This window comes from Pongo abelii, chromosome 19 (genome assembly GCF_028885655.2).
Source record: "Pongo abelii isolate AG06213 chromosome 19, NHGRI_mPonAbe1-v2.0_pri, whole genome shotgun sequence".
Classification (NCBI taxonomy): domain Eukaryota; kingdom Metazoa; phylum Chordata; class Mammalia; order Primates; family Hominidae; genus Pongo; species Pongo abelii.
Window position 1 is genome coordinate 96,984,256 of NC_072004.2, and position 27,849 is coordinate 97,012,104.

At 60.2% G+C, this 27,849-nt stretch overlaps 2 protein-coding genes and 1 long non-coding RNA gene across 5 annotated transcripts; 2 read left to right on the forward strand and 1 right to left on the reverse strand.

Moving 5' to 3' along the window:
• Positions 1-600: 600 nt before the first annotated feature.
• ACTG1 (actin gamma 1) lies at positions 601-3,490 on the reverse strand. 2 transcript variants are annotated; one of them, XM_009252134.4, is made up of 6 exons: positions 3,365-3,489; positions 2,863-2,991; positions 2,534-2,773; positions 1,822-2,260; positions 1,561-1,742; positions 601-1,469 (listed from the first exon to the last, which is right to left on the reverse strand). In XM_009252134.4, the coding sequence occupies exons 2-6, from the start codon at positions 2,983-2,985 to the stop codon at positions 1,326-1,328; spliced, it is 1,128 nt and encodes a 375-aa protein (XP_009250409.1). In that variant the 5' UTR covers positions 2,986-2,991; positions 3,365-3,489; the 3' UTR covers positions 601-1,325. The 2 variants fall into 2 exon arrangements, with proteins under 2 accessions (XP_009250409.1, XP_063575069.1); XM_063718999.1 differs by having other exon boundaries at positions 601-1,742; positions 3,365-3,490.
• A 144-nt stretch (positions 3,491-3,634) lies between these two features.
• Positions 3,635-7,000, forward strand: LOC129051139 (uncharacterized). The gene is made up of 2 exons (XR_008515232.2): positions 3,635-6,015; positions 6,626-7,000. It is a non-coding gene; the product is annotated as an uncharacterized LOC129051139 (long non-coding RNA).
• Positions 7,001-11,563: 4,563 nt separating this feature from the next.
• On the forward strand, positions 11,564-27,752 carry FSCN2 (fascin actin-bundling protein 2, retinal). 2 transcript variants are annotated; one of them, XM_024234886.3, is made up of 5 exons: positions 11,564-19,808; positions 25,303-25,459; positions 26,765-26,886; positions 27,173-27,412; positions 27,498-27,752. In XM_024234886.3, exons 1-5 carry the CDS (start codon positions 18,983-18,985, stop codon positions 27,701-27,703), a joined length of 1,551 nt encoding a protein of 516 aa, XP_024090654.1. In that variant the 5' UTR covers positions 11,564-18,982; the 3' UTR covers positions 27,704-27,752. The 2 variants fall into 2 exon arrangements, with proteins under 2 accessions (XP_024090654.1, XP_024090655.1); XM_024234887.3 differs by having other exon boundaries at positions 27,245-27,412.
• Positions 27,753-27,849: the final 97 nt, after the last annotated feature.

A 27,849-nucleotide genomic window follows, 5' to 3' on the forward strand; every position in this document is an offset into this window, starting at 1 on the left:
GCTGTGCATTGGACTCCCGATCCCATCTACAGAGGGTCTCCCCTGGCACCTGTGGGGAGAAAAGCTCAAGTACAAAGGGCACTTGCTGAGCCACTTACACCAGGTGAGGCCCTTATTATTGGCAGATATTGAGTTCCAGGATTCAATAATCACCCAACTCCATGACTGCAGCGCTCTTGACACAAAGTAAAACTATCTCACATCCCATGTCCACCTGAGGACTGGGAGGAAAACTGCTAAGGCAGAGGCCCCTGCTGATTGAGGTGGTTTTTATTTTATGCCAAATATTTACCCAAGATGTCATCAAGTCATCTAGTTTTTCCCAAATTACAGAAAAACCCTTCTCAGGACTTGCTCCCAGCCTGCTTATGATGTTGCTTCAGTTATTTCCAACACCCAAACTCACTAAGCTGCCTTGTTCTTGCACTTTCGCTTTGGAAGAAATCGAACTGTTCAATTTATTAAGCCATTTTCTCACCAGCCCACGAACCCAAGCTGAGCAGCAGCATCCACTGCCCCCACCCACAAGACCACCCAATACTTCCAGGTCGGTCTGTTTTTCCCAGCCCACTTGCTGCTTCCCCAAACAAGAGCCAGTCATCGGTTATGGCAGCACTTTTATTTTTCCTTACGCAATGACGTGTTGCTGGGGCCTAATGTTCTCACATAACAGTAGAAAACCAAAATTTGTTGTCATCTCTTTAAAGAATCAAGAATTGCGTACAAAAAACCTTACATAAATTAAAAGAATGAATACATTTACAGGTGTAAATGCAAACTGCTTCCAACTCAAGGCAATTAACAGCCCACGGGTGTTCTGGCAAAAGACATCAGCTAAGAAAGGAAACTGGGTCCTACGGCTTGGACTTTCCAACCCTGACAGACCCGCAGAACAAAACAACTGGTTCTTGCCAGCCTCTACAGAAATCCCAGAACACTCAAGCCCTGACACGTTAATACCCTGCACAGATCAGAGGCTGCTGGCCACGCAGACTCACCAAGCCACAGACTTGTCTTCCACAAGCACGTTCTTACCTCAGCCACGAAGTGACCAAGCCACATGTACTAAAGGTTGAAAACTCAAAGATATGTACAGGGTATTAAACAAATACCAAGGGGAACAGTTAACTTGAATACAATGTCAAAATCAGCAACAAGTTCTACAATCCAGTGCTGATATCAAGATACAAGCTTCAAGGACAATTTCTTTTCGAAGGCTTATTCCAGTTTCGTGAGGCTAGCATGAGGTGTATGCATTTGCCAAGGGCAAATTTATACTTCTGAATTAACCCATGCAGCAAATGCTACGCATCTGCTCAGTCCATTTAGAAGCATTTGCGATGGACGATGGAGGGGCCCGACTCGTCGTACTCCTGCTTGCTAATCCACATCTGCTGGAAGGTGGACAGTGAGGCCAGGATGGAGCCGCCGATCCACACTGAGTACTTGCGCTCTGGGGGTGCAATGATCTGCAAAGACAGCCAGGCATGGCTTCAGTTCACAGAGCGCCCCCCAGTCAGGTCTCCCGAGCCAGACAGGGCCACCAACCCCTCGACTCACCTTGATCTTCATGGTACTGGGCGCCAGGGCAGTGATCTCCTTCTGCATCCTGTCGGCAATGCCTGGGTACATGGTGGTGCCGCCGGACAGCACCGTGTTGGCGTACAGGTCTTTGCGGATATCCACGTCACACTTCATAATGGAGTTGAAGGTGGTCTCGTGGATGCCGCAAGATTCCATGCCTAGGTGACAAAGCCCTCCCTTAGTGATGCTGTGTCGCCCAGGATGACAGAGCAGAAACTTTTAGCTCACAACACCTACCCAAGAAAGAAGGCTGGAACAGCGCCTCCGGACACCGGAACCGCTCATTGCCAATGGTGATGACCTGGCCATCAGGCAGCTCGTAGCTCTTCTCCAGCGAAGAGGAGGATGCGGCGGTGGCCATCTCCTGCTCGAAATCCAGGGCGACGTAGCACAGCTTTTCCTTGATGTCGCGCACGATTTCCCGCTCGGCCGTGGTGGTGAAGCTGTAGCCTCGCTCGGTGAGGATCTTCATGAGGTAGTCGGTCAGGTCCCGGCCAGCCAGGTCCAGACGCAGGATAGCGTGGGGGAGGGCGTAGCCCTCGTAGATGGGCACCGTGTGGGTGACCCCGTCTCCAGAGTCCATGACAATGCCAGTGGTGCGCCCAGAAGCGTAGAGGGACAGCACGGCCTGGATGGCCACGTACATGGCCGGGGTGTTGAAGGTCTCAAACATAATCTGAGGAGGAACAAGGGGCGGCTTAATCGGGGACAGAAACCCACGGCCACCCCATGCTCACACGCCACAACATGCCGCATGCCAGTGTGATGTGTGGAGAAAAGAAAAGAACGCAGGCAGAAACCAAATGAGAAACCTGGAGGCTTCAGGGAGGAAATGCCGGGAGAGGAACAGAGCCTGGAACAGCGAAAGAAACACTTGAATGTCAGAAACCAAGCTGGGCAGAAAATGACTGGGGAAAGGACGGGAGCACGGGCGGCGGCCGAGCCTCACCTGAGTCATCTTCTCTCTGTTGGCCTTGGGGTTCAGGGGGGCCTCGGTCAGCAGCACTGGATGCTCCTCCGGAGCCACGCGCAGCTCGTTGTAGAAAGTGTGGTGCCAGATCTTCTCCATGTCGTCCCAGTTGGTGACGATGCCATGCTCGATAGGGTACTTCAGGGTCAGGATGCCACGCTTGCTCTGGGCCTCGTCGCCCACGTAGGAGTCCTTCTGGCCCATGCCCACCATCACGCCCTGCAGGGGACGACCCGTCAGCCTCACCAGCGACACCGAATCCACCCCGCAACGCAGAACCCAGGAGCCCCGCGGCGCCATCCACTCACCTGGTGTCTGGGGCGCCCGACGATGGAAGGAAACACGGCTCGGGGAGCGTCGTCCCCAGCAAAGCCAGCTTTGCACATGCCGGAGCCATTGTCAATGACGAGCGCGGCGATCTCTTCTTCCATTGCGACCTGCCCGGAAAAGGATGAACTCAGACGGGCGCGTCTCTAACACAGCCCCCTCCCCACAGCCAACTCATATCCTCCCGCGGAGCAGCGTCCACCCTGCCCCAACCCCGGAGACCGTGGCCTCCAAGACCGCAACCGCCTGGAACCGGAGACCGGGCCTTTTACGTAACGTCCACGGCTCGGAACTCTGCACTGCGCCCGGGCCCCGCCCTGGACCCCCGGCGCCCGCCCAGCCCCGTCCGTCTGACCCGGCCCACCCCGCCTTTTGTTCCCGGGGAAGGAGCGACGAGGCCTCGGCAGCTGGAAGCGGGGCCAGCCAGGGTCGGGGGGCGCAGGCCTGAGACGTCCAGCTCAGGCCCCGGGGCGGGGCGCTTACCGGCGAAAGAATGGGACAGCGGAGCGGCGGAAGAAGAAAGTACGCGAGCTGGCAGCGACGACTGAGACCGACCGCGGCCTCCCCCGCCGTTATTTAAGCGGAAGCGGCGCGCCCGCGCGGCCCGGCGGCGCGCGCGGCCCCAGAACATGTCCATATATGGCGATCTTTCCGAAAGCCGGGCACCCATTGGCCCGCCCGGCAGGGACACGTGGGGCCCCGGCCCGCCCCGCCCCCAGCCCGCACCGCCTCCCGACGGCCCCGCCCGCGCCACCCCCGCGCGCTCGCGACCCTGCGCGGGCCGGCGGGCGGGTCTGGGTTGGGGCGCCGTCTGGGGGTCGCCGGGAGGGCCGAAGGGCTGACGGGCCTGGCCCCTCCCCGGGACTGCCGCGCCGTGGGGAGGACCCGGCTGCGCCCCGAAACTGCCTGACCCGGGGCGGGGTCACGCCGGAGCTGGGGTGGGTCCCCGAGTCCCCGGCCATGCTGCGGGGCTTTGCTCCCTGCGACGTCCCTTGCAGTCTTTCCCCTCGGGCTCCACGAGGATCCCGGGCGCTAGTACCGGGCTGAGGAAGAGGCGCGGCGGGGGTTCGCGACGCTCTGGGTCCCTGGGCGCGGGGGAGCTCTCAGGAGCCTCGCCCTGGTCACCATAGGAAACAGCCCGCCCGTCCTCGAGCGCAGCCACCACTATGCAGGTCCTTCCACGGGGCGCCTTGCCCCGGATCTCCGTTGGTTTGAAGACCGAGGCCCCTTTCTACCCGACCCGACACATGCCTGCCCCTCAAATCACAGGCCCGATTGTCCCCAGGCGCGCGCTCCGGGTTGGGGCTACCCCGCCCCCTTATGTGCTGAGGAGGTGGTGTGGAGTGAGGCCTTTGTTACATTTTGGTCACCTGTAGACATTATAGGGAAACTGAGATAGACAACGGGAACCCTGACTTTCTTGAAGGTCGGCTCCCCAGCCTCGGGCGGTCGGGGGGATATCCTTCTCTGTTCACGGTGCTAGTTAAGAGCAGGGATCAGGGCTGGCGTGGGTTTAGCCACAGGCTTGTCCGGGCGCTCACTTCTCGCCGGGAGCGGCGCCGGTGCTTTGGTTACACCCCGAGAGGCGCCCGGCACTACGATTTCCTTGTGCGCTGCTGGAATTTTCAGGGTTGGAGCGCCGGCCGCGGAGGGGTGGCAGTGAGGCCGCGCAGTGAGGCGACGGACTCGCCCGAGGTCGCAGGGCGTTTAGATTGACTCGACAGGCTGGGGGGCGGGGCCGGGGTCCCCACGCGGAGTCCGGAGCTCTGCAAGGTTAGCTCGCGACCCCGTGTTTGGGAGTGAGAACAGCGAGTCAGGGCAGGGCGGCCGGCCCAGCTCACCTGCGGGCTGCAGTCACCCCGGACGCCGAGACCCGTGCCTAAGGCCCCCGTGCCCCAGGCCTCCCAGGGGTGCTGAGCCCCCCGGGCCCAGACTCTCCGGGGGCCCAGGCAAGGCTGTCCGGTGTGTTTCCTCCCGTGGCGAAGCCGGGGCTGGGCCTCCAACAGACCCACCCGGACTCGCGTCCCTGGGCAGAACCACACAGCCTGCTCGACCACCGGGTGAGGACTTCCACTTGGGGGGTCCCAAGATGCGACGTCACACACCGAGGGACACGGGGCGGGTGGGCAATAGCCACAGGCCCCTCCATCCTGCATTCACCCCACCCTACGTTCTGCTCCGGGTCGGCTAGAAACCCTGCCCCTCGGGGCCTCGGGTCTCCTCCGAAGCTCCTTTGTCTGGAAAGTGCAGGGAGGCGCCGGCCCCGGGCGCGCGTCCCCGTTCCCCACCCTTCTTCCCCACGTTGCGGACCCGAGGCCGCCAGGGTCGTGGGGGCGGGGGCGGGGCTGGCGCCTCGAGACCCCCTGGTTCCCGCCACCCGCAGGGCCCGAGCCGCGGGGAGGGGGCGCCGCCGCGGGCCGGGGGTGGAGAGCGACTTCCTCTTCCGCGGCCGCGTCACGCGGCGGGGGTCAAGGTGCGGCCCAGGTACGCGGCGGGGGGCGGTGGCGCGGCCATATTTGGCGATTTCGGCGCCGCCGGAGCCCCGCCCGCCGCCGCCTGGAAGCCCGGCCCGGGGCAGCGCCATACCCGCCCGCCGCCGGGCCTGAGTCACGGCGGGCGGGGGGCGGAAGTAACGGACGGGGGGCGCCCGCCCGGCGCTCGTGGCCTTATTTAGTCAAGGAGGCTGCCGATTGGCGCGCGGGACAAAGGGGCGGCGGCGGGGCAGCCTCGGGGCGCGGGAGTGGCCCGGCGCCTCCGAGGGGTCGGGGCGGGAGCCAGGCGTGGGGGGCCTCGGAGCCTGGGGAGTCCCGGGACCGAGGGCGGCGGGGATGCGGGTCTGCCTGCCCCTGGGAAGCGGGCGGGCAGGGCGAGGCCTGGAGCCCGCGGGGCGCAGGGGGCTGGACCGCGCGCTGTGATTTTTCTGTTTTGTAGCGGGGCCTCGCCCAAGGTCGCGCCGGGCCCGTCCTGGGCTATGCTCTGGGAAGCCAGTGACGCAGGGCGGGCGCCACCCTTCTGGAACCAGTGCCGGAGAGGGCCGCGCAGGTGGGCCTGGGGAGGGGACCGCATGGATGGAGCTGGGGGGAGCTGGGCGGCCCCCGGAGCCGGGAGAGTCAGCAGCTGCACTTCCGCCAGAGGTGGGTGTGTCCTTCACATTTCAGGAAGGGAGACTTGGGGCTTAGACAAGCGATGTGATTTTTCTTTTCTAGTTCAGTGCTGGCTTTGGTGGCTTTTTATTATGACCTTGTTATGTCTTACTTTAGTTTCAGCCCATTTAGTGGATAGGACAACAGTGGCCCATGGAGGTGTGGCTGAGCTGAGACTTAACCCAGGGCCTGCGCCCCCCACGGCCTGCACTGCCCCACCTCTAGGTCCTTGCCCTGTTCCTCCCTCTCCACCGGATCAGCCCCCGGACTCTGGGTCACCTCCACACCTGTTGACAGGGCCCCCCCAGTCCCCACCGCCAACCACCTGGCCGGCTACTTGTCAGACAGACATGGGGGCTTGGGCATGGGTCCCCACCCCTAGCCTTTGCCTCTGACACTCTACCTGCCTGGAATGTCTCCTTTTTCTTTATATTTTATTTTTGAGACAGTCTCACTATCGCCGAGGCTGGAGCGCAGTGGCGCGATCTTGGCTCGCTGCAACCTCTGTTCAAGCGATTCTCGGGCCTTAGCCTCCCGAGTAGCTGAAACTACAGGCATGCACCACCATGCCTGGCTAATTTTGCATTTTTGGTGGAGACAGGGTTTCACCATGTTGGCCAGGCTGGCCTGAACTCCTGACCTTAAGTGATCCACTCGCCTAGGCCTTCCAAAGTGCTGGGATTACAGGCATGAGCCACCTTGCCCAGCCTGGAATGTCTCATCTTCCCCCGCTAAATGAAACGATGGACCCTGAACAGAAAAAGGAACAGTGGTGGAAGAACTGCAAAACCCAAAGCCTCGAGTTGGGTCGTAAGTATCAAGGTTAATCTCTCAGTTATGGCAGTTGTCCCATGACCCTGTAAGATACCAGGTTTGGGGACACTGGGAATAGAGCATTGGGAAACCTTCCTACTGTCTTAGCAACTTTTCTGTGAGTCTGAAGTTCTCCCGTAATAAAAAGCTAACTTGAATCCAAGGCAAGCAAAGCTTACCTACTCTCAGCCCACCTCCCTATTCTCCCACACCCTTTTGGACAGATCAAATACAAGGTGATGGCCCTGTTTCCTGAAGCTCTTTCCAGGGCCTGGCTGGCTCCCTTGGGCAGGCCTGGAGTGGGCTCTGCCTCTTCAGGAACAGTGGTCCCAAGGCTGGTCCCGGTGGGCAAGGCTGGTTTCCTGCAACTCGGCCTGGCTGCCTCTGAGTTTTGGCTCAAGGGACAAGGCCAGGGTCCCACACTTCTGTCTCCTGGCTGGTGCCCAGCTTGGGGCTTGGTTCTCCTGCCCCACTGCTCAGACTGAAGCCCAGAAGGCTCAGCCGGCTGCCCCCAACCCCACTCCTGCGGAGTCACTGGGCAGCTGGCTGTGAGTGGCCAGGTGCTGCTTGTTTGGTCCCAGGACAGACCAGACCAGGTCTCTGCATGCGTTGTCCAATTCTCACCACTGGAGAAGAGTCCCAGACCGTGGAGTTTCACAGGGAGGGAAACTGAGGCAGTCTTCTGGGTCAGGGTAATTAGCCAAAAACAAGGTCACATGCTGGGAGGTCAGAAGGTTCTGGAGGGCGGTGTGGGCACTCCACACGAGGGTTAGGGGCTTGAATGCACAGACACTCAGGCCGAGAGTCCCTCAACCCCACTCCTTCCCCGCTGCTTCAGGCCTTCTGGAGACAGGATCCCTGTTGCAGTTTACCTGAGGCTCCCCATCCCCGCTGTGCGGCAGGAACCAAGGAGGCCCCTGGAAGGGCCCTGAGCTGGGAGTCGGACACCCGGGTTCTGGGCCCGGCTCAGCCCTGTGCCTGCCATGTGACCCCTCTGTACCCCATTTCCTGTCAAAAAAGAGGAGAGGGGTCTGCGATGTGAGACGTGTGGCCCATCAGGGGCTCTGAGGCTGCTTGCCCTCCTGTGTGGACAGGAAGTCTGGGGACAGGAGGCCGTCAGGAGGCCCAGCAAACCCCCCAGGCGTCTTGCCTGACACGCAGGGGTTCAGTTTTCGGTGATGAGAAAGACGTGCTCAGTGCCTCCGTGTGTCGTGTGTGAGACCTGAGACCAGGGTGCCCACTCCTCCCTCTGTTCCCAAGGGCAAAGCCCCAGGCCTGTCTGTGACCCTCCACTGGGCCCGAGAAGAGAAGGCTCCTTTCCCCAGGCCTCAGTCCCCTGTGGCCTCCCGGAGCCGCACGGAGTGGGGAGGGTCTGCCCTCCACCTGGCCATTGTGGGTCCCACCCCAGGAGCTCCTTCCTGCCCAGAGACCGCGAGGCCTGAAGTTTGTGTTTCCCCTCAGGGTGGTTCTTAGCTGCGGTGGCAGATTGCAGGGGAGGAGCCAGAAACGGAGATGAAACCCAGGAGCCCCCACCCTCTTCACAGGGCTAAAGCCAGAAACCACCCTCCCAGGCCACAGCCTGCCTCATGTGGCCATGCCTGCTCCCCGGCAGTGCGCGTCCTGCAACCCTTCCCACCCCAGGGCCTCGGCGTCCACAATCAATCCCCATGTTTCAAATCCCCGCTGCTCCCAAGGCTACCTGCTGCCTCAGGGTAGAGTCTAAGCCCCTTCCCCTGGTGCTGGAGGCCCACAGAGTGGGCGCTGCCTGTCCCTCCACTCCTTCAGCTCCCTGACCACCTCCTGGCTGTTCCTCTGCCCCCAAAGCTCTCCCACTGGGTGCCTCCTCCTGGCACCCCCCCATGCCACCCACGACCTCCCATCAACTCCTATTATTAGCTTCTTTCACCCACCCTGTGCCCTAGAGCATTGGTTCTTGGGGCACAGCATCCTTGTCCTCCACAGTGAAGCTGGTGCCTCTGTACCTGGCATAGCACCCGCCCAGCAGCTGCTTGTGCAGGAAGCCCAAGTAGGGATGGAATAGAGAGGGAGGAGTTCCCAGCCCTGGAGGAGGGAGCGGAGAGGAAGGCCAGGCCAATTCGCAGCTGCCTCCTATCTCAAAAACGTGGAAGGGGCTATGACTCTAGGGCTGGGAGGGAGAGGAGTCGTTTTTGCTGACTCTCCCCACGCACTCTTCTGCCCTCTAACTGGTCAGCTCCTCAAGCTCTCCCCGCGGCAGCAGGCCAGGGACCGGCTGTCTTGTCCAGGATGCGCGGGGGACCAAGGTAGGGGAAGACTGTTTAACCCGTCCAGCACCTCCTGCTCTGGCCTGCAGCTCGCCCAAGGAACTCTGAAGAGCAACTAGGTCAGGGCCTCGCCAGGTGTCTCCACTCGAGGGACGGCTGGCGCCACGCGGAAGATGGGGAAGCGGGTCAGGGCGGGACAAGGGCAAGAGGCTACTGCTCTGGGCGCTGTGTCCTAAGGGCTGCCTCTGGTGTGCGGAGAATGGAGGGTGCCGGGGGTCAAGCCCGGACTCTGGTCAGGGTACCCGAGCTTCAGCCACGCCCTCCTTCCCCAGCGCGCCGCGGGGGCGGGCACAGCAGGGCGGGCGTGGCTGGGAGACCGGCTCTGCGTCCCAGCCCCGCCCGTCCCAGCCCAGGAAGCTGGGACTTGAGTTGGTTTGCGTTCGGGCAAGGTGAGCCCCGGGATGTCTCTCAGGCAGGGCACAGGGCTGCACGCCCTAAGTTGGTGCGGGGTCGCGGCGGTCCAGCCCGGCTGCACGTCGTCGCGCGCCCCTTGCAGCTCTCGGTCCGCCACCCCGCGCTGCTGCGCCCCCTCCCCAGGCAGTCGGCCGCTCCTGACCCACAGGTGCACGCAGGGCGCGGGCCTCGGCCTCAGCTCCGCGCACTCCCCCCAGGACGCGGCACCGGGGCTTCGGGTGGGCGCAGGACCCCCACTCAACACGCACTTCCCCCGCCGAGCACTGTCTGGCAGCGGGGACGCACCCCCAGGACCACGAGCTCGGAGGCTCGGGGCCGGGAGATGGCGCTCGTGGAGTGGGTCCCGCGGGAAGGCCGGGAATAGCGGGCCGCTGTCGGTCCCACCTGGGCCGCCAGGTGGGTCCCGCTATCGCCGCGAAGGCGCACCTGCCGCGCTGCCGGATCCCGCGCCTGCCCAGGAGCGCCAGGAGGGACCCCCCGCTCCTTCCTCCGCCACTGGGCGGGGCCGGCCGCTGAGTCACGGCCGCACACCGGACGGTGACGGAGGCAGGGCTGCCTGGGGAGGGGCCGGTGACCTCAGCCAGGGCTGACGTGGAAAAGTGGGATGGGGTCACCCATGGCAGTGGATGAGGGGGTGGCCCGGGCGTCCACTCACTGCCCACCGTAGATGTCCGGGGCCCCTCCTGCGACCAAGGGCAGAAGGCACCCACAGAGAGCCCCCAACACGAGGACCCTGGCCCTGGGTGCGGGGCGTTTTTCAGGCACTCTGCTCCCCCAGCAGATGGCCCTTGCTAACCACCAGTTCCCAGAAAAGTAAAGGGAGGGGCTGAGAGGCTGAGAGGCTGGATGGAGGCAACACAGCAGGAAAAGGTGGCTCCAGGGCTGGAGGGGTGGGACTCAGAGCTCTCACTACGTACACCTGCTGGGGACAGAGGCTTCTCTGGCTTTCCCAGGGCTGGGCCAGGCCGTGGCAGGGGACTCCCCAGACCTGTGTCCCAAGGGGCCAGGTTGTTTGCGGCTGGGCTGGCTCCGGGAAAGCAAGAGGGGGCACTGCCGGACAGGGGATGTCCAGTGCCACACCAGGGCAGTCACACTTCCTTCTAGGGCCGTGGGGACACAGGAAGGTCTAGGGGAGGGGTGGGGAGAGAACAGACTCAGGAGGTGACCCTGAAGGTGGAGAGGCCCTAGCTGAGGTCACATCATGCCCAGGGAAGGACCGTGGTTGGCCCAACCCATGTGTCCACTCCGTCTGTGGGAGGGAATCACCCTGGGGAGCCCCCTATGCCTGGCCCCCACCCACACACACCTTGGGCTCTCTTGAAGGTTAACTGTGCCCAGCACCTTGACAGGCCCCGTTTCCTCCAGTCCTTAGGACAAGGCATCCTTTGGGGGCATCACCAAGCTGGGAAGGTGAGCCCCCGAGTCAGTGTTGAGTTTGCGTATCGGCAAGTGCCTCGAGCTCACACCCTGAAACTGGCAGTTTGGTGAGAGATGGAATTTCAAGTTGAGAACTGGCCTGGGATTTTCAAGGCTTCGTCCCTGTTTCTTGCCGGCACTGCTGCTAATGAGAAATGAAGGTCACTGGATTCCTGATCCAGAGTCCAGGTGTTGTGTTTCTCTAAGAGCCTTCAAGCTTTTTCTTGCTGATCTAAAATTGCTTCATGTCCCTGGTGATGCTTTTGCATTCATTATCTTGGCTACTTCCTAGGGCCTGTTCTTGCTAATTTGCTTGTATTATTTGTTTTACAATTTCTTTTATTTTCTGTTCTTCTGTTTTGGGATTTCTGTTAATTGGGCATTATACCTTCTGGATTTATTCTCTAATATTCTAGTTTTTTTCTTCTGTTTTTTTAAACTTTCTGGGATATTTCCTTGACTTCTAACCCTTCAGTGGAGTTTTTCATTTTATTTATTATAGTTTTTAACCTTTTGGTTTTGAAATTTTTTTTTTTTTTTTTTTTTTTTTTGAGACAGAGTTTCGCTCTTGTTGCCCAGGCTGGAGTGCAATGGCGCGATCTTGGCTCACCGCAACCTCCGCCTCCCAGGTTCAAGCGATTCTCCTGCCTCAGCCTCACTAGTAGCTGGGATTACAGGCATGTGCCACCACGCCTGGCTAATTTTTGTATTTTTAGTAGAGACGGGGTTTCTCCACGTTGGTCAGGCTGGTCTCAAACTCCCGACCTCAGGTGATCCACCCGCCTTGGCCTCCCAGAGTCCTGGGATTACAGGCATGAGCCATGCCCGGCTTTTTTTTTTTTTTTTTTTTTTTTTTTGAGACAAGGTCTTACTCTGTCATCCAGGCTAGAGTGCATTGGTGCCATCTCGGTTCACTGTAACCTCGACCTCCCAGGCTCAAACGAACTTCTCACCTCAGCCCTCTCCATCCCCCAGCAGCCAGGACTACAGGTGTATGCCACCACGCCTGGCTAATGTTTGTATCTGTAGTATAAATAGGGTTTTGCTGTGTTACCCAAGCTGGTCTCGAACTCCTGGGCTCAAGCAGTCCACCCGCCTTGGCCTCCTAAAATGCTGGGATTACAAGTGTGAGCCACCACACCCAGCCTTTGTTTTGAAATTTCAAACTTACCTAGTTTTAAACATCTTGACATGTTTGCTTATCATTCTCCTTCTATTTCTGAGCCCTTTGGAAGCAGGTTTCAGGCACGATGCCCTTACTATTTTAGTGTGTGTTTCCTAAGAACAAGGATGTTTTCTTCTATAACCACAGAACAGTGATCAAAATCAGGCAACATCAGTATCACACTGTTTATCCAATTGACAGTCAATGATGGCGTGGATCATACAACTTCGGTAATGACACTTGTCCCAGAAATGTCCTCCATAGTGTGTTTTCCTCATCTAATCCAAAATCATGTATAACATTTTGTTGTCGTAAACTCTTTTTTTTTTTTTGAAACGGAGTCTCACTCTGCACTCTGTTGCCCAGGCTGTAGTGCAATGGCGCGATCTCAGCTCACTGCAACCTCCGTCTCCTGTGTTCAAGCAATTCTCCTGCCTCAGCCTCCTGAGTAGCTGGGATTATAGGCGTGGACCACCACACCCAGCTAATTGTTGTATTTTTAGTAGAAATGGGGTTTCACCATGTTGGTCAGGCTGGTCTCGAACTCCTGACCTCGTGATCCGCCTGCCTCGGCCTCCGAAAGTGCTTGGATTACAGGCGTGAGCCACTGTGCCTGGCCAAACTATCATACTTTTAATTCCCAAGGCCTCTCTTGTTCTCTGCACCATTTCATTTACTATAGGCAATGAGACTTTTTTAGAAAGCAGACCAACTTGAATGCATGGAGCTAAGTGGTGTGGCATTGTCCCCAAGGGAGCTGGGTGACACCACGATGGTGACCATGTGCAGAGCCCTTCTCACTGTAGAGTGGTAAATGGTCCGTTTCTGTTTTGTCCCAGAAGTCAGAGGTAGAGTTAATTCCTTTCCTTTCCCCAGCACGGTTCCTGGCACACCGTACGTACTCCCTGAGTGCCTGCGATGGTTGGTCCTTGCACGACTGAACTTGCAGGTGGACGTGGCATTACAAGTGGGCAGGGCGTATGCACGCCTGTGTGTGTGTGTAGATGCAGGTAGACAGGGGCTGGGCAGAGGCTGCCACCTGCAGAGCTGTGGGCTCGTCCACGCCAGGTGTCCATGTCTGTGGTGTGCACCTGTGTGTAAGTCCAGCTGGGCTGTAGACAGCCATCTCTTCTCGGAAAGTTGATCTGTTCGTCACTCTAAGCCTCAAGCAGCCAGGGGCTCACGGGGTTTTCATGAACACTCTCCTCCTGCTCCTGGCATGTGCAAAGGTCCTGGGGCTCAGGGGTTGGAGGCTCCATCGCCTCAGTGGTTGTGAAGCATCTTGGCTTGTTGAGACACCTTCGCTTCTGCCCTTGGGGTCCCTTTGGGGACTTTTGTCCTTGCTGGGGTCCAGAGTTTTCCGGCAAGGCCTAGAGCCCTCTGCCAGATGCTCTTCCTCCCCTCCCCTTCCAGGCACAGCCCCCCACCAGCACCTTATGATTTCACAGAAGACAAAAGCCAGGAGACTGTGTGGGCTGTCTGCCCTGAGAGTTCCAAGGGGAGGCTCCGGAGCAGCCAGCCATGAACCCCAACTGCAGTTTGGGAAGCTGCCTGCGGGGAGGGGCAGGGAGGGGAGGGGGATTCTCCGAGCAGGCAGGCAGCCACACTGGAGAGCCCCTCCCTAAGCTCTTCATTCCAACCCTGCCCTGCCCCCTGCCTTGCCGATAGAGCCTGTCACCCTAAACCCGGCCTCAGTAAACCAACCCAGGCCAGAGAAAGAGAAGTTGGGCCCCCTCGCCCGTGTGAGTGGAACGGCAGCGGAGCCGATAGCTCAGCCATGAAAAAATCATGAGGTCGCCAGGCTGCAGGTCTGTGCTCAGGAACACCAGGGGCTGGGCCCCGGGGAGCAGGTGCTGGGCCAGGATTGAGGACATCAAGGCCTGGTGTGCCCAGCAGGGTGGCCCTCACCTGGCTGCAGGGCCAAGGGGACAACAGAGCCTGGGCAGGGGCTTGGCACGGGGACAAGGGGGAGGGTGGAGTACCTGGGAATCACTGGAGACAGGGATGCCAACAGGAGTGGCAGCAGTCAGGGCCTGACACTGAGGTGGGGGCTCCTCCGATGCCTGCAGGGAGGGCTGCAGGCACTGCTGGCCTGTGAAAGGCGTGGTCCTCAGCCTCGGGGTGGCCCCAGGTCTCCATTTCCCAGTTTCCAGGGCTCCAGGCCAGGAGGGCGAGGAGCCACCTCTCCCCCAGCTGCACACACGCAGGCCTGTGCCAGCTCACACCACCAGCATCAGCGTTGCAGGGCATCCAGCCTGGAGCACGTGCCGGTCACCATGGCAGCAGACAGCGTGCCAGCAGGAGCCCAGGCTGGGCTCAAGCATCCAGGATCAGTGGTCTAGGCATGGGGTGCTGGGGTCCTTCCCCTTGTAGCACCAGAGGGGCCAACTGGGGGAGGGGAAGGGGGGACCCTGGAGCACCAGGACAGCCCGTCCACCAGCACCTCAGAAAGGGAACGATTTCCTGAGGGCTCTTGGGAAACCTGAGGGTGGACACCAGGGGCCGGTGGGGGCGCATGGCTTCCTGGTCCTGCCCAGCTGGCCCTGCACTGAGAGGGATGGAGGCTGAGGCTCAGGCCTCAGGGGAGGCTGCCGGGGGATTCTGATGGCTGAGGCATTCCTTGCCCTCTGGGCTCAGGTGAGGCCAGGAAGTCTGTCATAGCTGGCTGCTCCCTGGACCAGGGGGCTGGGGGTACTGCTACCCCAAACAGCCTCTCAGTGCCCATCAGGACAAGGCACCCTCTCCTAGGTGCAGACCTCAGCTTGGGCCTCAGGCACACACTGGGCAGGGGCTTCCGCCAGCCTCAGAGGTGGGCGAGGGTGGGGCGTGGAGCTCTCAGAGTGGCAGCGGCTTTGAATGTCCCCACAGTGCAGCCTGCACATGTCAGGGTGGCAGGCGCGTGTGTACCCCATGTGAGTGGTTGTTTGGCACCTCCGGAGGTGTGGCCACAGGGCTTGGAGGGGGTCAGTGGGAGGAGTGCTCCCTGTTGCCTGAGAACACTGCAGAGGGCTAGAGTACCCCAGCCCACCACACGCTCTTGTGAGTTGTGTATGTCTGGAGTATGAGTCAGACTCTGGAAACCGCCTCCCTTGGGCAGTGTGCAACCTGGGCTCCCTGCTGGGTCGCCCTGAGTAGGCTCTCAGGCTGGGATCCAGGATGACATTCCCAGGGTCCAGAGTTGGCCCAGCAGGTGACCCTTCTGGCAACCTTTGCCCACCCTCATCCATGAGCACCTTGACACACACACACACACACCACACTCACACACAGGCACGACGCTGCACCCATGGGCAGAGGCTCAGCCCATCACACAAGAACCCTGCCCTGTGCTGGGATCCCAGCTGCTCAGGAGGCCAACGTGGGAGGATCGCCTGAGCCTAGGAGGTCGGGGCTGCCATTGGCCAAGATAGCACCACTGCACTCCAGCCTGGGTGACAGAACAAAACCCTGTCTCTAAAATAAATAAAAAAAGAACCAGATGGCAAGGCACGGTGGCTCACGCCTGTAATCCCAGCACTTTGGGAGGCTGAAGCAGGTGGATTACCTGAGGTCAGGTGTTCGAGACCAGCCTGGCCAACATGGTGAAACCCCATCTCTACTAAAAATACAAAAATTAGCCGGGCATGGTGGCACACACCTGTAGTCCCAGCTACTTGGGAGGCTGAGGCAGGAGAATCGCCTGAACCCAGGAGGTGGAGGTTGCAGTGAGCTGAGATGGTGCTACTGCACCCCAGCCTGGGCGATAGAGCAAGAATCTGTCTCAAAAAAAAAAAAAAAAAGGCTGTGTCTGGTGGTTCATGGCTGTAATCTCAGCACTTTGAGAGGCTGAGGAGGCCAGATCACAAAGTCAGGAGTTCGAGACCAGTCTGGCCAACATAATGAAACCCCGTGTCTACTAAAAAATACAAAAAATTAGCTGGCTATGGTGGCAGGCGCCTGTAATCCCACCAACTCGGGAGGCCGAGGCAGGAGAATCACATGAACCTGGAAGGCAGAGGTTGCAGTGAGCCAAGATTGTGCCATTGCACTCCAGCCTGGGTGACAGTGTGAGACTCTGTCTGAAAAAAAAATAATAAAGAACCAGACTCCCGACATCCAACAATCTCAGGCACTTATTAAGTACCTGCTGTGTGCCAGAAACCTTGCTGGGAATCCAGAGGAAACGATCCTAGCAGGTGGCTGGGCAAGAGCCTGGGGTCCTGAGGTGGAGGCAGGAGGGGCTGGAATCCCTGTAAACGGCCTCCCTCCAAGGAAGCCTGGTCCGGGTGCCCACCCTTCAGTCGCCCTCCCCTGGGGCCCTAGAGTCCCCCTTAGCTCACACACCTGGGTCAGTGCCAGGCAGCCCCACCCAACGTGGACCTGTGGGGCCCCCGAACTGAGGAGCTGCCATCATTTCTGGCTCTGCCACCAAGAGGCTGCCCAGAGCCAGGCCCACTTAGTGCCTGGCGGCCAGGCTTCCTCCCTCTGGGCACCTGATACCTAAGCACCCTGCCAGCCCAGACAGCGCTAATGAGGCCGTCATGCCAATCAGAGGGGCAGGCCGCCTGGGCTCCTTCTCAGCCTGGCTGGGCGTTGGGGTGTGGCGGTGAAGCCAGTGTCTGTGCCTGGGGTGGGGGGACCATGGGCACAGCTGCCCCTCCGGCTTCCCCCACTGCTTACAGACCAACTGAGCTGTGCCCTCAAGATCCAGCGGGAGGCTGGGCACGGTGGCTACGCCTGGAATCCCAGCACTTTCAGAGGCTGCGGCGGGCAGATCACTTGAGGTCAGGAGTTCGAGACCAGCCTGGGCAACATGGCGAAACCCCATCTCTACTAAAAATACAAACATTAGCCGGGCATGGTAGCAAGTGCCTGTAATCCCAGCTACATGGGAGGCTGAGGCAGGAGGACTGCTTGAGCTCAAAGGTTGCAGTGAGCCAAGATTGCGCCACTGGACTCCAGTTTGGGCGAAGAGCGAGACCCCGTTTCAAGAAAAAGTTTTTTTAAAAAGAAGATTCAATGGGAAATTGAGGTGCAGGCAGCACCCCAGCTTGTGCCCCTAAACCAGAGACACTTCCCTGGCATCAGTGCTAGGCCTGGGTCCTCAGTTCCCTGGAAACTGTGGGAGAGTGTGTGTGGGCATCGTCTCTGGGGAGGAGGTAAAACCCCAGACTGCTTCTCCCTAGGATGGTGCCTGGCACATGACCTGGTTTCGCACACAGTTGGTGCCTCATAAATGCGTGTGAATCACAGAGGCGGATGAGGCCAGCACACAGGGAGAGACGAGAGCAGGCCCTGGCGTCGTGGCGTACACCGTGCCCTGGGGGGTATTTGCATGTGGGAGTCTCTCTGGCCCCTGAGCGTGGGGACAGTGGGGACAGGTCTCTTTTTCCTCCCGTGTCTGCAGGTGCCTGGCACGGTTGCTGTCCAGGGCTTAGAGAACAGAGGAAGAGCCCTTGAGTCTGTGCACACTCTGCCACCACGGCCCCGCCCACCTCTGGAGCCCACAGGTGCCCAGCCCACAGGTGTCTTGCTTTTGGCTAGACTCCTGCCATATGGGGACCCCCATGATGGCCACTCAGGAGATGGGGGGCCCAGGAGGACAGGGGAGTGACTCCAGGCTGTGACCGGAAATTCCCCGTGGCCCCTGTTCCAGTCCCCAGGGAGATGGGAGGGCCACACGCTGTTATGAGGAAGAGGACACCGGGCTGGCCCTGGCCCAGGGTGGGCAGCTCTGGTTTCACTGCTTGGCTCCGAGCCCGAGGCAGGTGCAGGAGCCAGGCACGGTGAGCAGGGCCCAGTGCCCCTCAGGCTCTGGGGAAGGGGTACAGCCAGGTGGCCTAGAGCGAGGAGGTGCTGGGGACAGGTGTAACCACTTCCAGTCTCTCCCAGCCTGCTGACCTTCATCCTCTCCCAGATTCCAAGGGCCACTGCTGGGAGCATGGGGTGGACATCGTCCCACCAGCCTCCTGGATCCACATCCGTAAAGACTCCAAAGTGAAGTGAGGCTGGCTTCTCTCCAGCTCACAGCAGAGGAAGGGGCAGCCTCAGGGCCCAGCAACTTGCTCAGAGCGCACAGGAGTGCTCTGGGGCTGGGCCAGCCCAGGGCCTCTGACTCTGCCCCCTTCATGCAGGGCTGCACGGCCAGTGTGTTCCACCCTCCGGCGTGGGCAGCAGTCCAGTGCGTCATTCTGGGGCCTGAGCAGCGTGGCCAGAGGCCGGTCTGGGGTGGAGGCGACCTGGGCTGCAGGTTGCGGGTGGGGTCCTTGCTGTGCTTCTGGCAGCAGGAATCAGAGAAGCAGTAACTGGATCTGGCTGAGGGCCTGGCGGCCACCGAGGGTACTTGTGGTGATCAGGTTGCGGCCGAGCTGTGAGCGTTCCACTGGGCGGCTTCTACATCCGGAAGGGCTGGGCCGGGCTGGGAGCCCACACAGGGGGTTGAAGGAGGTGGGCAGGAACGAGAGAGGCCAAAGGGTGCAGGGCCATGAAGAGGGGTGCTGGGCCCACGCTCTGGGGAAAGGGGGATCAACCCTGCCCTCCAGCCCTGTAGGCCCTCAGGCCCTGGACTCTGTGCAATCCGGGAGTGGCTGAAATCCAAGCTGAGGGTAATGAAAGGTGCCGCTCCTAAGCCGCACGTCTCTGATCCGCCCTCCCCGCCCGCCCTCTGCCGCCCGCCGGCCCTCTAAGAGCTGCCCAGGCTGCTGCCGCAGGTCAGAGGCAGGTCAGAGCAGGCAGGGGGTTCATGACGCCGGCTGGGTCTGGGGGCCGCAGGCCAGCCGAGCCGACCCGGGCTTCTGGGGGACCGTGGGGGCCGTGAGCACTCAGAGGGAGCATCCCAGGCCTCTCCGGGGACCCGGCCAGCCTCAAGATGCCGACCAACGGCCTGCACCAGGTGCTGAAGATCCAGTTTGGCCTCGTCAATGACACTGACCGCTACCTGACAGCTGAGAGCTTCGGCTTCAAGGTCAACGCCTCGGCACCCAGCCTCAAGAGGAAGCAGACCTGGGTGCTGGAACCCGACCCAGGACAAGGCACGGCTGTGCTGCTTCGCAGCAGCCACCTGGGCCGCTACCTGTCGGCAGAAGAGGACGGGCGCGTGGCCTGTGAGGCAGAGCAGCCGGGCCGTGACTGCCGCTTCCTGGTCCTGCCACAGCCAGATGGGCGCTGGGTACTGCAGTCAGAGCCGCACGGCCGCTTCTTCGGAGGCACCGAGGACCAGCTGTCCTGCTTTGCCACAGCCGTTTCCCCGGCCGAGCTGTGGACCGTGCACCTGGCCATCCACCCGCAGGCCCACCTGCTGAGCGTGAGCCGGCGGCGCTACGTGCACCTGTGCCCGCGGGAGGACGAGATGGCCGCAGACGGTGACAAGCCCTGGGGCGTGGACGCCCTCCTCACCCTCATCTTCCGGAGCCGACGGTACTGCCTCAAATCCTGTGACAGCCGCTACCTGTGCAGCGACGGCCGCCTGGTCTGGGAGCCTGAGCCCCGTGCCTGCTACACGCTGGAGTTCAAGGCGGGCAAGCTGGCCTTCAAGGACTGTGACGGCCGCTACCTGGCACCCGTGGGACCTGCAGGCACCCTCAAGGCCGGCCGAAACACGCGGCCCGGCAAGGACGAGCTCTTTGACCTGGAGGAGAGTCACCCACAGGTGGTGCTGGTGGCTGCCAACCACCGCTACGTCTCTGTGCGGCAAGGTAAGGAGGGCATAGGTGGTGACCTCTTGAGGGGTGCTGGGACCCCCCCGCTTCAGAGAGGAGGCCGTGGGGGTCTCACGGGGAGTGGTATCGTGTCTGTGCGTTCACATGTCTGTTCTGGGCTGGGGATCCATGTGGGACATGTGTGGCCACTCAGGGTGCAGGTGGGTGGGCCTCGGGCCATGCCCAGGGGACCCCCACTGAGGGGCGGTGTCTTCAGGGTCAGAGGCAGGGGTTCCTGGCCTTTCTCAGCATAGCTGGAGAATGTCTCAGCCAAGCCCTGGGCAGCTGTGGAGTCTGAGACTAGAGAGGTGTGGGCCAGGCGATGGGCAGTGCCCAGCAGGGTCAGGAGGCCCACAGCCTGGCCTGGTGCCATGAGGGGCATGTGGGCAGGAGGCTGTGGGGGGCCCATATCTCCCCTTCTTTTTCTCCACCCCATTTTCCGGACTTTATTTATTTATTTAGTTTTTTGAGACAGAGTCTCGCTCTGTCACCCAGGCTGGAGCGCAGTGGCGTGATCTCGGCTCACTGCAAGCTCTACCTCCCGGGTTCACGCCATTCTCCTGCCTCAGCCTCCCAAGTAGCTGGGACTACAGGCGCCCGCCACCACGCCCGGCTAATTTTTTGTACTTTTTAGAAGAGACAGGGTTTCACCGTGTTAGCCAGGATGGTCTCGATCTCCTGACCTTGTGATCTGCCCACCTCCGCCTCCCAAAGTGCTGGGATTACAGGCGTGAGCCACCGCACCCGCCTGCATTTTCTGGACTTTAAAGGAAATTGGGGAGGGGCCCAGGGCAGGGCAGGGAGCTGGGGATAGGGCGGGGATAGCACTACCATGTGCCTGACCAGTGGAGCCTCATGTCCTCAGGAGTGGGGGGCATAAGGTCAGCTCCAGTGCTGGAGGACACAGTGGGCAGGCGGCCTCACCCGGGGCCTGGGCTCCTGGTGGGGAGGCACCAGTGGGGCGTAGCCTGGCTCTCCCCAGTTCCCAGGTCACCAGTTGCCTCCCTGCGTGACTCCCTCCACCACCTATGGGATGAACCCCAGCGGTTCCTCCTTCCCCACAAGCTGAGCTCTGAGGGAAACGCCCTGGTCCGGGCAGTCACTACCCACTTGGGCTCCTGGCTCCATGCACCCCAGAGTGGCTCTGAGGTGGTCTGAAAAGGTGAGGTGGGGAGATCCGGGTGCATGGAGCTCCTTCTCCCAACTCGGGTCCTTCCAGACCAGCATCAGCTGGGCAAGGAGAGCTCCCCTATCTCCTGGCAGCTCCCAGGTGCCCACTAAGCCCCTGCCCTGACGGATGTCCAGGCCCCCTGGGCACACTGATACTCTGGGGCCAGATGGCAGAGGCCCCACCCTGCGCACCGAGAGGGGAGCCCAGCCATGGCTATGGGGTCCTGCACCTGCAGTCAGCGTCCTCGGGCCTGTCCCAGCAGTGACAGGATCCCAGAAGTGAGGGTTCAACTGTGGATGCACGGCCATGGCCCTTCCTTCCCATCACAGCCCACAGTCCAGCTGCAACGCCTGCTGGCCAGGGCCCAGGCCCAGGCATGTGGCAATCCTTAGGTGGTTAAAGGGGGTAAGTGGGACAGTGGCAGCAAGAATGCTTCCTCCGTGGGAGCCTAAGACACTGGACCTTTAGGCATTTGTATATGGACAGCTTGGGAAACAGACTCAAAGCGGCAGTCATGGCAGTGGCCATGGCATTGGTGGTGTGATGTGGATGGTGGCGTGGAGGTGGAGGTGAGGGTGGTGGTGACAGTGTGGTGGCAGCGGCAATAATGATGGTGATGGTGATGATGGTGATGGTGGTGATGGTGGTGATGATGATGGTGATAGTGGTGGTGATGGTGATGGTGATGATGATGATGGTGATGGTGGTGATGATGATGGTGATAGTGGTGGTGATGGTGATGATGATGATGGTGATAGTGGTGGTGATGGTGATGATGATGATGGTGATAGTGGTGATGGTGATGATGGTGATGGTGGTGGTGGTGGTGATGGTGATGGTGATGGTGATGATGGTGATGGTGGTGGTGGTGATTGTGATGGTGGTGGTGATGGTGGTGGTGGTGATTGTGATGGTGGTGATGGTGATGGTGATAGTGATGGTGATGATGGTGGTGATGATGATGGTGGTGATGATGGTGATGGCGATGGTGGTGATGATGATGATGGTGATGGTGATGGTGGTGATGATGGTGATGATGGTGATGGTGGTGGTGATGGTGATGGTGATGATGGTGATGGTGATGATGGTGATGGTGGTGGTGGTGGTGATGGTGATGGTGATTGTGATGGTGGTGATGGTGATTGTGATGGTGGTGGTGATGGTGGTGGTGATGATGGTGATGGTGATGATGGTGATGGTGATGGTGGTGGTGGTGATGGTGATGGTGATGATGGTGATGGTGATGGTGGTGGTGATGATGGTGATGGTGATGATGGTGATGATGGTGATGGTGGTGGTGATGGTGGTGATGGTGATGATGATAGTGATGGTGATGATGGTGGTGGTGGTGGTGATGGTGGTGGTGGTGGTGATGGTGATGGTGATTGTGATGGTGATGATGGTGATGGTGGTGGTGGTGATTGTGATGGTGGTGGTGGTGGTGGTGGTGATGGTGATGGTGGTGGTGATGATGGTGATGGTGATAGTGATGGTGATGATGGTGGTGGTGGTGATGGTGGTGGTGATTGTGATGGTGGTGGTGATGGTGATGATGGTGATGGTGGTGGTGGTGATTGTGATGGTGGTGGTGATGGTGATGATGGTGATGGTGGTGGTGATTGTGATGGTGGTGGTGATGGTGATGATGGTGATGGTGGTGGTGGTGATTGTGATGGTGGTGGTGGTGATGGTGATGGTGATGATGGTGAGGTGGTGGTGATGATGGTGATGGTGGTGGTGGTGATGGTGATGGTGGTGATGATGATGGTGATGGCAGTCATAGTGATGGTGATGGTGATGGTGATGGTGATAGTGATGGTGGTGGCGATAGTGATGGTGGTGATGGTGATGTTGGTGATGATGATGGTGATGATGGTGGGGATTGTGATGATGGTGATGGTGATGATGGTAATGATGTTGATGACGGTGGTGATGGTGGTGATGATGGTGGTGATGGTGGTGACAGTGATGATGGTGATGGCGATGATAGTGATGGTGGTGGTGATAGTGATGGTGATGATGTTGACGGTGGTGATGGTGATGGAGGGGTGCTGATAGAGTGGTGGAGGAATGGGGACTGTATGGACCATTTTTCAGTCTCTTGATCCTCAACCACCCTGCATCTGACCCCATCGTCCCTTTGAGGGGAGAACCTCCTACTCAAGACCAGCTCCCATCTCCCACTTCAGAAGCAGGAAGCAGCAGCCCCTCACCTCCCTGCCTTCAACAGGGCTGAGGGTAAGGACCCAACCACCAGGTGTTTCAGGCTCTGGATTGGCGGCCAGTGCTGTAGGGAGTGAGACATGGCATCTCAGTCCTGAGGCATGGAACCCCACAGCTTCCAAGGCAGCTGCAGTGTGGGTGGTGCCATAGCATCACCCCTGCCTGGCCTCTGTGGAGTGGCCAAATGGCAGGCCCTTCGTCGAGGCATCTCCCTGGCTGGGCGGCGCCTAACTCTCTCTTCCCCCTGGGAGGGGAGTGAGCACCCAGGCTTGCATGTATCCCCCCATCGGCCAGAGCCTGCTCATTTCTGCCAACAGACAGCATGGTAGGCAGTGTCTAATGCTGCCAGTAACAGAAAACTGGCCACAGGCTGGCTCAAGCAGTGACACTGGTCATCTCCTGAAACGGGAGTCCAGAGCCCTGGGCATGGTGGGTTCCCAGGCAGCCACTATCACCCACTCAGCAGCTTCCCCGGAGTCCTCTGTTCTTGCCTCCTCACCAAACCACTCTCCTGGGTCAGCTCTGACCTCAGCCTGACGCCCTCATGGTCGTAATGTGGCTGCTGGTATTCCAGGCCTCACATCCAGGCAGGACAAAGTCCAGAGGAAAAAGAGGCACTGGCTCTGCTTGTGTCTTCTCAGAAGTAAGAAAACTTCTCCCCTAAGTCCTAGCAGACACTTCTTCACGCTCATTGGCCAGAACTGAGTCCCCCAACTGCTCAGCCAGCCCCTCTGGAGAGGGTAAAACCAGTGTTGCCGAGACCAGTGCGGACCCCACTCCTCTCCTATTTTGAGGCCAAGTCCCCGGAAGCAGATGGCTGAGTGAGGTAGCCCCAGACAGCATCCTGTCTGAAGGAGGTGTGGGGGCAACACTGGGGACACCAAAGTGCTGGTCTGGGAGGTGCGGTGGCGGGGGGAGCCCTGCGATGCTGTGGCTTCCTTCAGTGCCCACGGGGATGGCGTTCCCATGCCTCTCATGGGCCCCTCTTGCTGAGGGCTCCTGCTGCCCCCGGGCCCCATGTCAGTGTTGCCCTCTACTGGGCCCAGGCAGCTGCTCTTAGCTCAGTATTTGCCAGGATCTAGAGCTGGTGGCAGTGGGGATGCTGGCACAAATACTCGGCCACAGTGCAGGGGACATGCTGGGTGCTCCTCTGCATCTGATCAGTGATGAGTGTGAGGGAGACCCCAGCCTGGGGCGTGAGGGGCAGCTTTGGGGCTGGCAGAAGGCAGCAGGTCCCAAGCTCTCTGGCATGGTCACAGCCTGGTGCCCTCTCCCCTGGGGACAGTGTGGGATGGGATCTGGCCCCACCCTCAGGCCCTGTGGAGCTCTGCCCACCACTCCCTCCTGGTCCCCAGTTGGACAGGCCACCAGAGTCCCTGGGCCTCATGGGGGGCTCTGCAATCTGACACACCACTCCCAGTGGCTGGTTGCCATGCAAACAGGGAGGTGGTTTGTGGGAGGAGCCAGGGACTCAGTTCACAGAAGATCCTGGGGAGGCTCTGGTGCCTGCTGTCCCCATGCTGGGCATGGGTGCCCCTCCATCCCCTTGCAGGAACCCCAGATGGAGCCCGGGGCAGTCTTGTCCTCTCCCAGGGGTCCTGGTAGACCAAGCACAGATGGTTGGGGGAAGCTGCAGAGGTGACAGGGACCATCCCCTGGCTGGTGCCCACAGGTGCCCCATCTCCATCCCCACCATCCCCTTCATTAGGTCCTGCCTGTGCCCATCCAGCAGCTTAGGGTGAGTTATAAATAGAGGCTGGTGTAAGCCCTGGGTCAAGAGAGCAGGGCAAGGAGATTACCAGATGATTACTGATTAGCAGAGAGTGGGGGCTGTGCCAAGCAGAAGGGCCTGGCTCCTGGGGGTGTGGAGGGAGGTCAGGGCTTCCTTGGGGACAGTGTGCAGGGTCCACAGACGGCACATATGGCCCTGGGGCGGGGTTCCCAGGCTCTCTAAGAGGTGCCTTCCAAATCTTCTCAAGTCAAGAGGGTTCTAGATGAGACCCCCCTCTGGCTTCAGGGGTGCCCCCAAAAATATGCCCCCTCCCCTGCTACCTACCCAGGAGAGGCGTGAGGGGCTTCCCCATCTCCTCCCTCCAGGGGTCAACGTCTCAGCCAATCAGGATGATGAACTAGACCATGAGACCTTCCTGATGCAAATTGACCAGGAGACAAAGAAGTGCACCTTCTATTCCAGCACTGGGGGCTACTGGACCCTGGTCACCCATGGGGGCATTCAGGCCACAGCCACACAAGTGTGAGTACACACATCTCTTCCTCCTCCATCATCCCCATTACCACCATCCCCATCCCCATCCCCATGACCACCATCCTCATCATCACCATCCCCACCATCCGCATCCCCACCATCTGCATCCCCACCATCCCCATCCCCACCACCACCATCCCCATCTCCATCCCCACCACCACCATCCCCATCCCCATGACCACCATCCCCATCATCCCCATCCCTACCGTCCCCATCTCCATCCCCGTCTCCTTCCCCATCACCATACCCATGACCCATGGGCTGGGGCTCAGGGCCCATCATCCCCATCCCATCCCCACCATCCCCATCTCCATCTCCACCATCCCCATCACCATCCCTATCTCCATCTTCACCATCCCCATCACCATCCTCATCTCCACCATCACCACCATCCCCATCACTATCCCCGTCTCCACCATCATCACCATCCCTATCTGTATCTCCACCATCCCCATCACCATCCCCATCTCCATCTTCACCATCCCCACCACCATCCCCATCTCCATCCCCATCTCTACCATCCCATCACCATCATCACCATCCCCATCCCCATCTCCACCAACCCCATCCCCACCACCATCCCCATCACCATCCCCATCCCCATCCCCATCCCCATCCCCACCACCACCATCCCCATTACCATCTCCACCATCCCCATCCCTATCTCCATCTTCGCCATCCCCATCTCTATCTCCACCGTCACCATCCCATCACCACCATCCCCATCTCTATCTCCACCATCACCGTCCCCATCACCACCATCCCCATCACCATCTCCACCATCTCCATCACCATCATCACCACCCCCATCTGTATCCCCACCATCCCCATCACCATCCCCATCTCCACCATCCCCATCCCCATCTCCACCATCTCCATCACCATCATCACCATCCCTATCACCATCCCCATCTGTATCTCTACCATCCCCATCACCATCTCCATCCCCATCACCATCCCCCACTACCATCTCCACCATCCCCGTCTCCATCCCCATCTCTACCATCCCCATCTCCATCCCCATCCCCATCACAATCCCCATCTCCATCCCCACCATCCCCATCACCTGCACCATCACTCCCACCATCATCACTGCCTCGGCCATGAGGACTGCCGTAGCAGCTCAGTCAGAAAGGAAAGCCCACTGGGGAGGGGTAGCTCCCGATGGTGGTGGGTGTGTCAGTGGAGGACAAGCTCCTGTCCCACTCCTTGGAACCTGAGGAGGATGGGGAAGTGAGACCCTGTACCCCCATCTCCTGCTGTCCTGAGGAGACCTTTTGCTGCTCCCTCCAGTTCCACCAACACCATGTTTGAGATGGAGTGGTGTGGCCGGCGGGTAGCACTCAAAGCCAGCAATGGGCGCTACGTGTGCATGAAGAAGAATGGGCAGCTGGCGGCTATCAGCGATTTTGTGGGTGAGCATTCTGCCTGCCAGGGACTGGGGCTGGGGCTGTCTCCACCCAGGGAAAGGACCTGCCCAGACACCCCATCTCCACCAAGAGCTGGACCCTCCCCAGCCCACGGAACAGGTGCTGTCATGGAGTCCTACTTGCTAGTCAAGATAACTCGTCTTGGCAAGGGAAACAGTTAGGTCTGAGTGTCCTTATCTCCGCTGCTGGGAACCCCCTAGGAGCCTTGCCAAGGCCGCACATGAGGCAATGGCAAACCTGGGTCCCTAAGTCCAGGTGTGGCGTTTCCCAGGGGCCCCACCCCGCCCGGCCTGGACAGGGAAGGTGGCGGGAGGGGCAGCGCAGCAGACGTTCTCCCCGCCAGGCAAGGACGAGGAGTTCACCCTCAAGCTCATCAACCGGCCCATCCTGGTGCTGCGCGGCCTGGACGGCTTCGTCTGCCACCACCGCGGTTCCAACCAGCTGGACACCAACCGCTCCGTCTACGACGTCTTCCACCTGAGCTTCAGCGACGGCGCCTACCAGATCCGAGGTGCGCGGCGGGCCGGGTGGGCACCCGGGAGCGGGGGTGGCAGCGGGCTGGTGGACACCCCCGCCGACGCCGTCCCGTCCCCCAGGCCGCGACGGAGGGTTCTGGTACACGGGCAGCCACGGCAGCGTGTGCAGCGATGGCGAACGCGCCGAGGACTTCGTCTTCGAGTTCCGGGAACGCGGCCGCCTGGCCATCCGCGCCCGGAGCGGCAAGTACCTGCGCGGCGGCGCCTCGGGCCTGCTGCGGGCCGACGCCGATGCACCGGCCGGGACCGCGCTTTGGGAGTACTGAGGCCGCGCCCAGACCAGCCTGTCGCGCATTAAACCATGTCTGTCCCGCAGCTGTGGGTGGGCTCCGGGGCGCCGCATGGGGGTCCTGCAGCTGGAGGTGGAGGAGGCCCACAATCCTCCCCAAACTAGAGCGCGCCCACAACTTCC

Bases quoted from the DNA above. Each gene is read 5' to 3' on its own strand.
- ACTG1 (XM_063718999.1), bottom strand. From the start codon at position 2,985: ATGGAAGAAGAGATCGCCGCGCTCGTCATTGACAATGGCTCCGGCATG. The intron at 2,774-2,862 runs GTGAGTGGATGG...CGTCCCCTGCAG, and splicing joins TCGGGCGCCCCAGACACCAG to GGCGTGATGGTGGGCATGGG. The intron at 1,743-1,821 runs GTAGGTGTTGTG...TTTGTCACCTAG, and splicing joins GTTCCAGCCTTCTTTCTTGG to GCATGGAATCTTGCGGCATC.
- FSCN2 (XM_024234886.3), top strand. From the start codon at position 18,983: ATGCCGACCAACGGCCTGCACCAGGTGCTGAAGATCCAGTTTGGCCTC. The intron at 19,809-25,302 runs GTAAGGAGGGCA...TCCTCCCTCCAG, and splicing joins CTACGTCTCTGTGCGGCAAG to GGGTCAACGTCTCAGCCAAT. The intron at 26,887-27,172 runs GTGAGCATTCTG...GGCGTTTCCCAG, and splicing joins GGCTATCAGCGATTTTGTGG to GGGCCCCACCCCGCCCGGCC.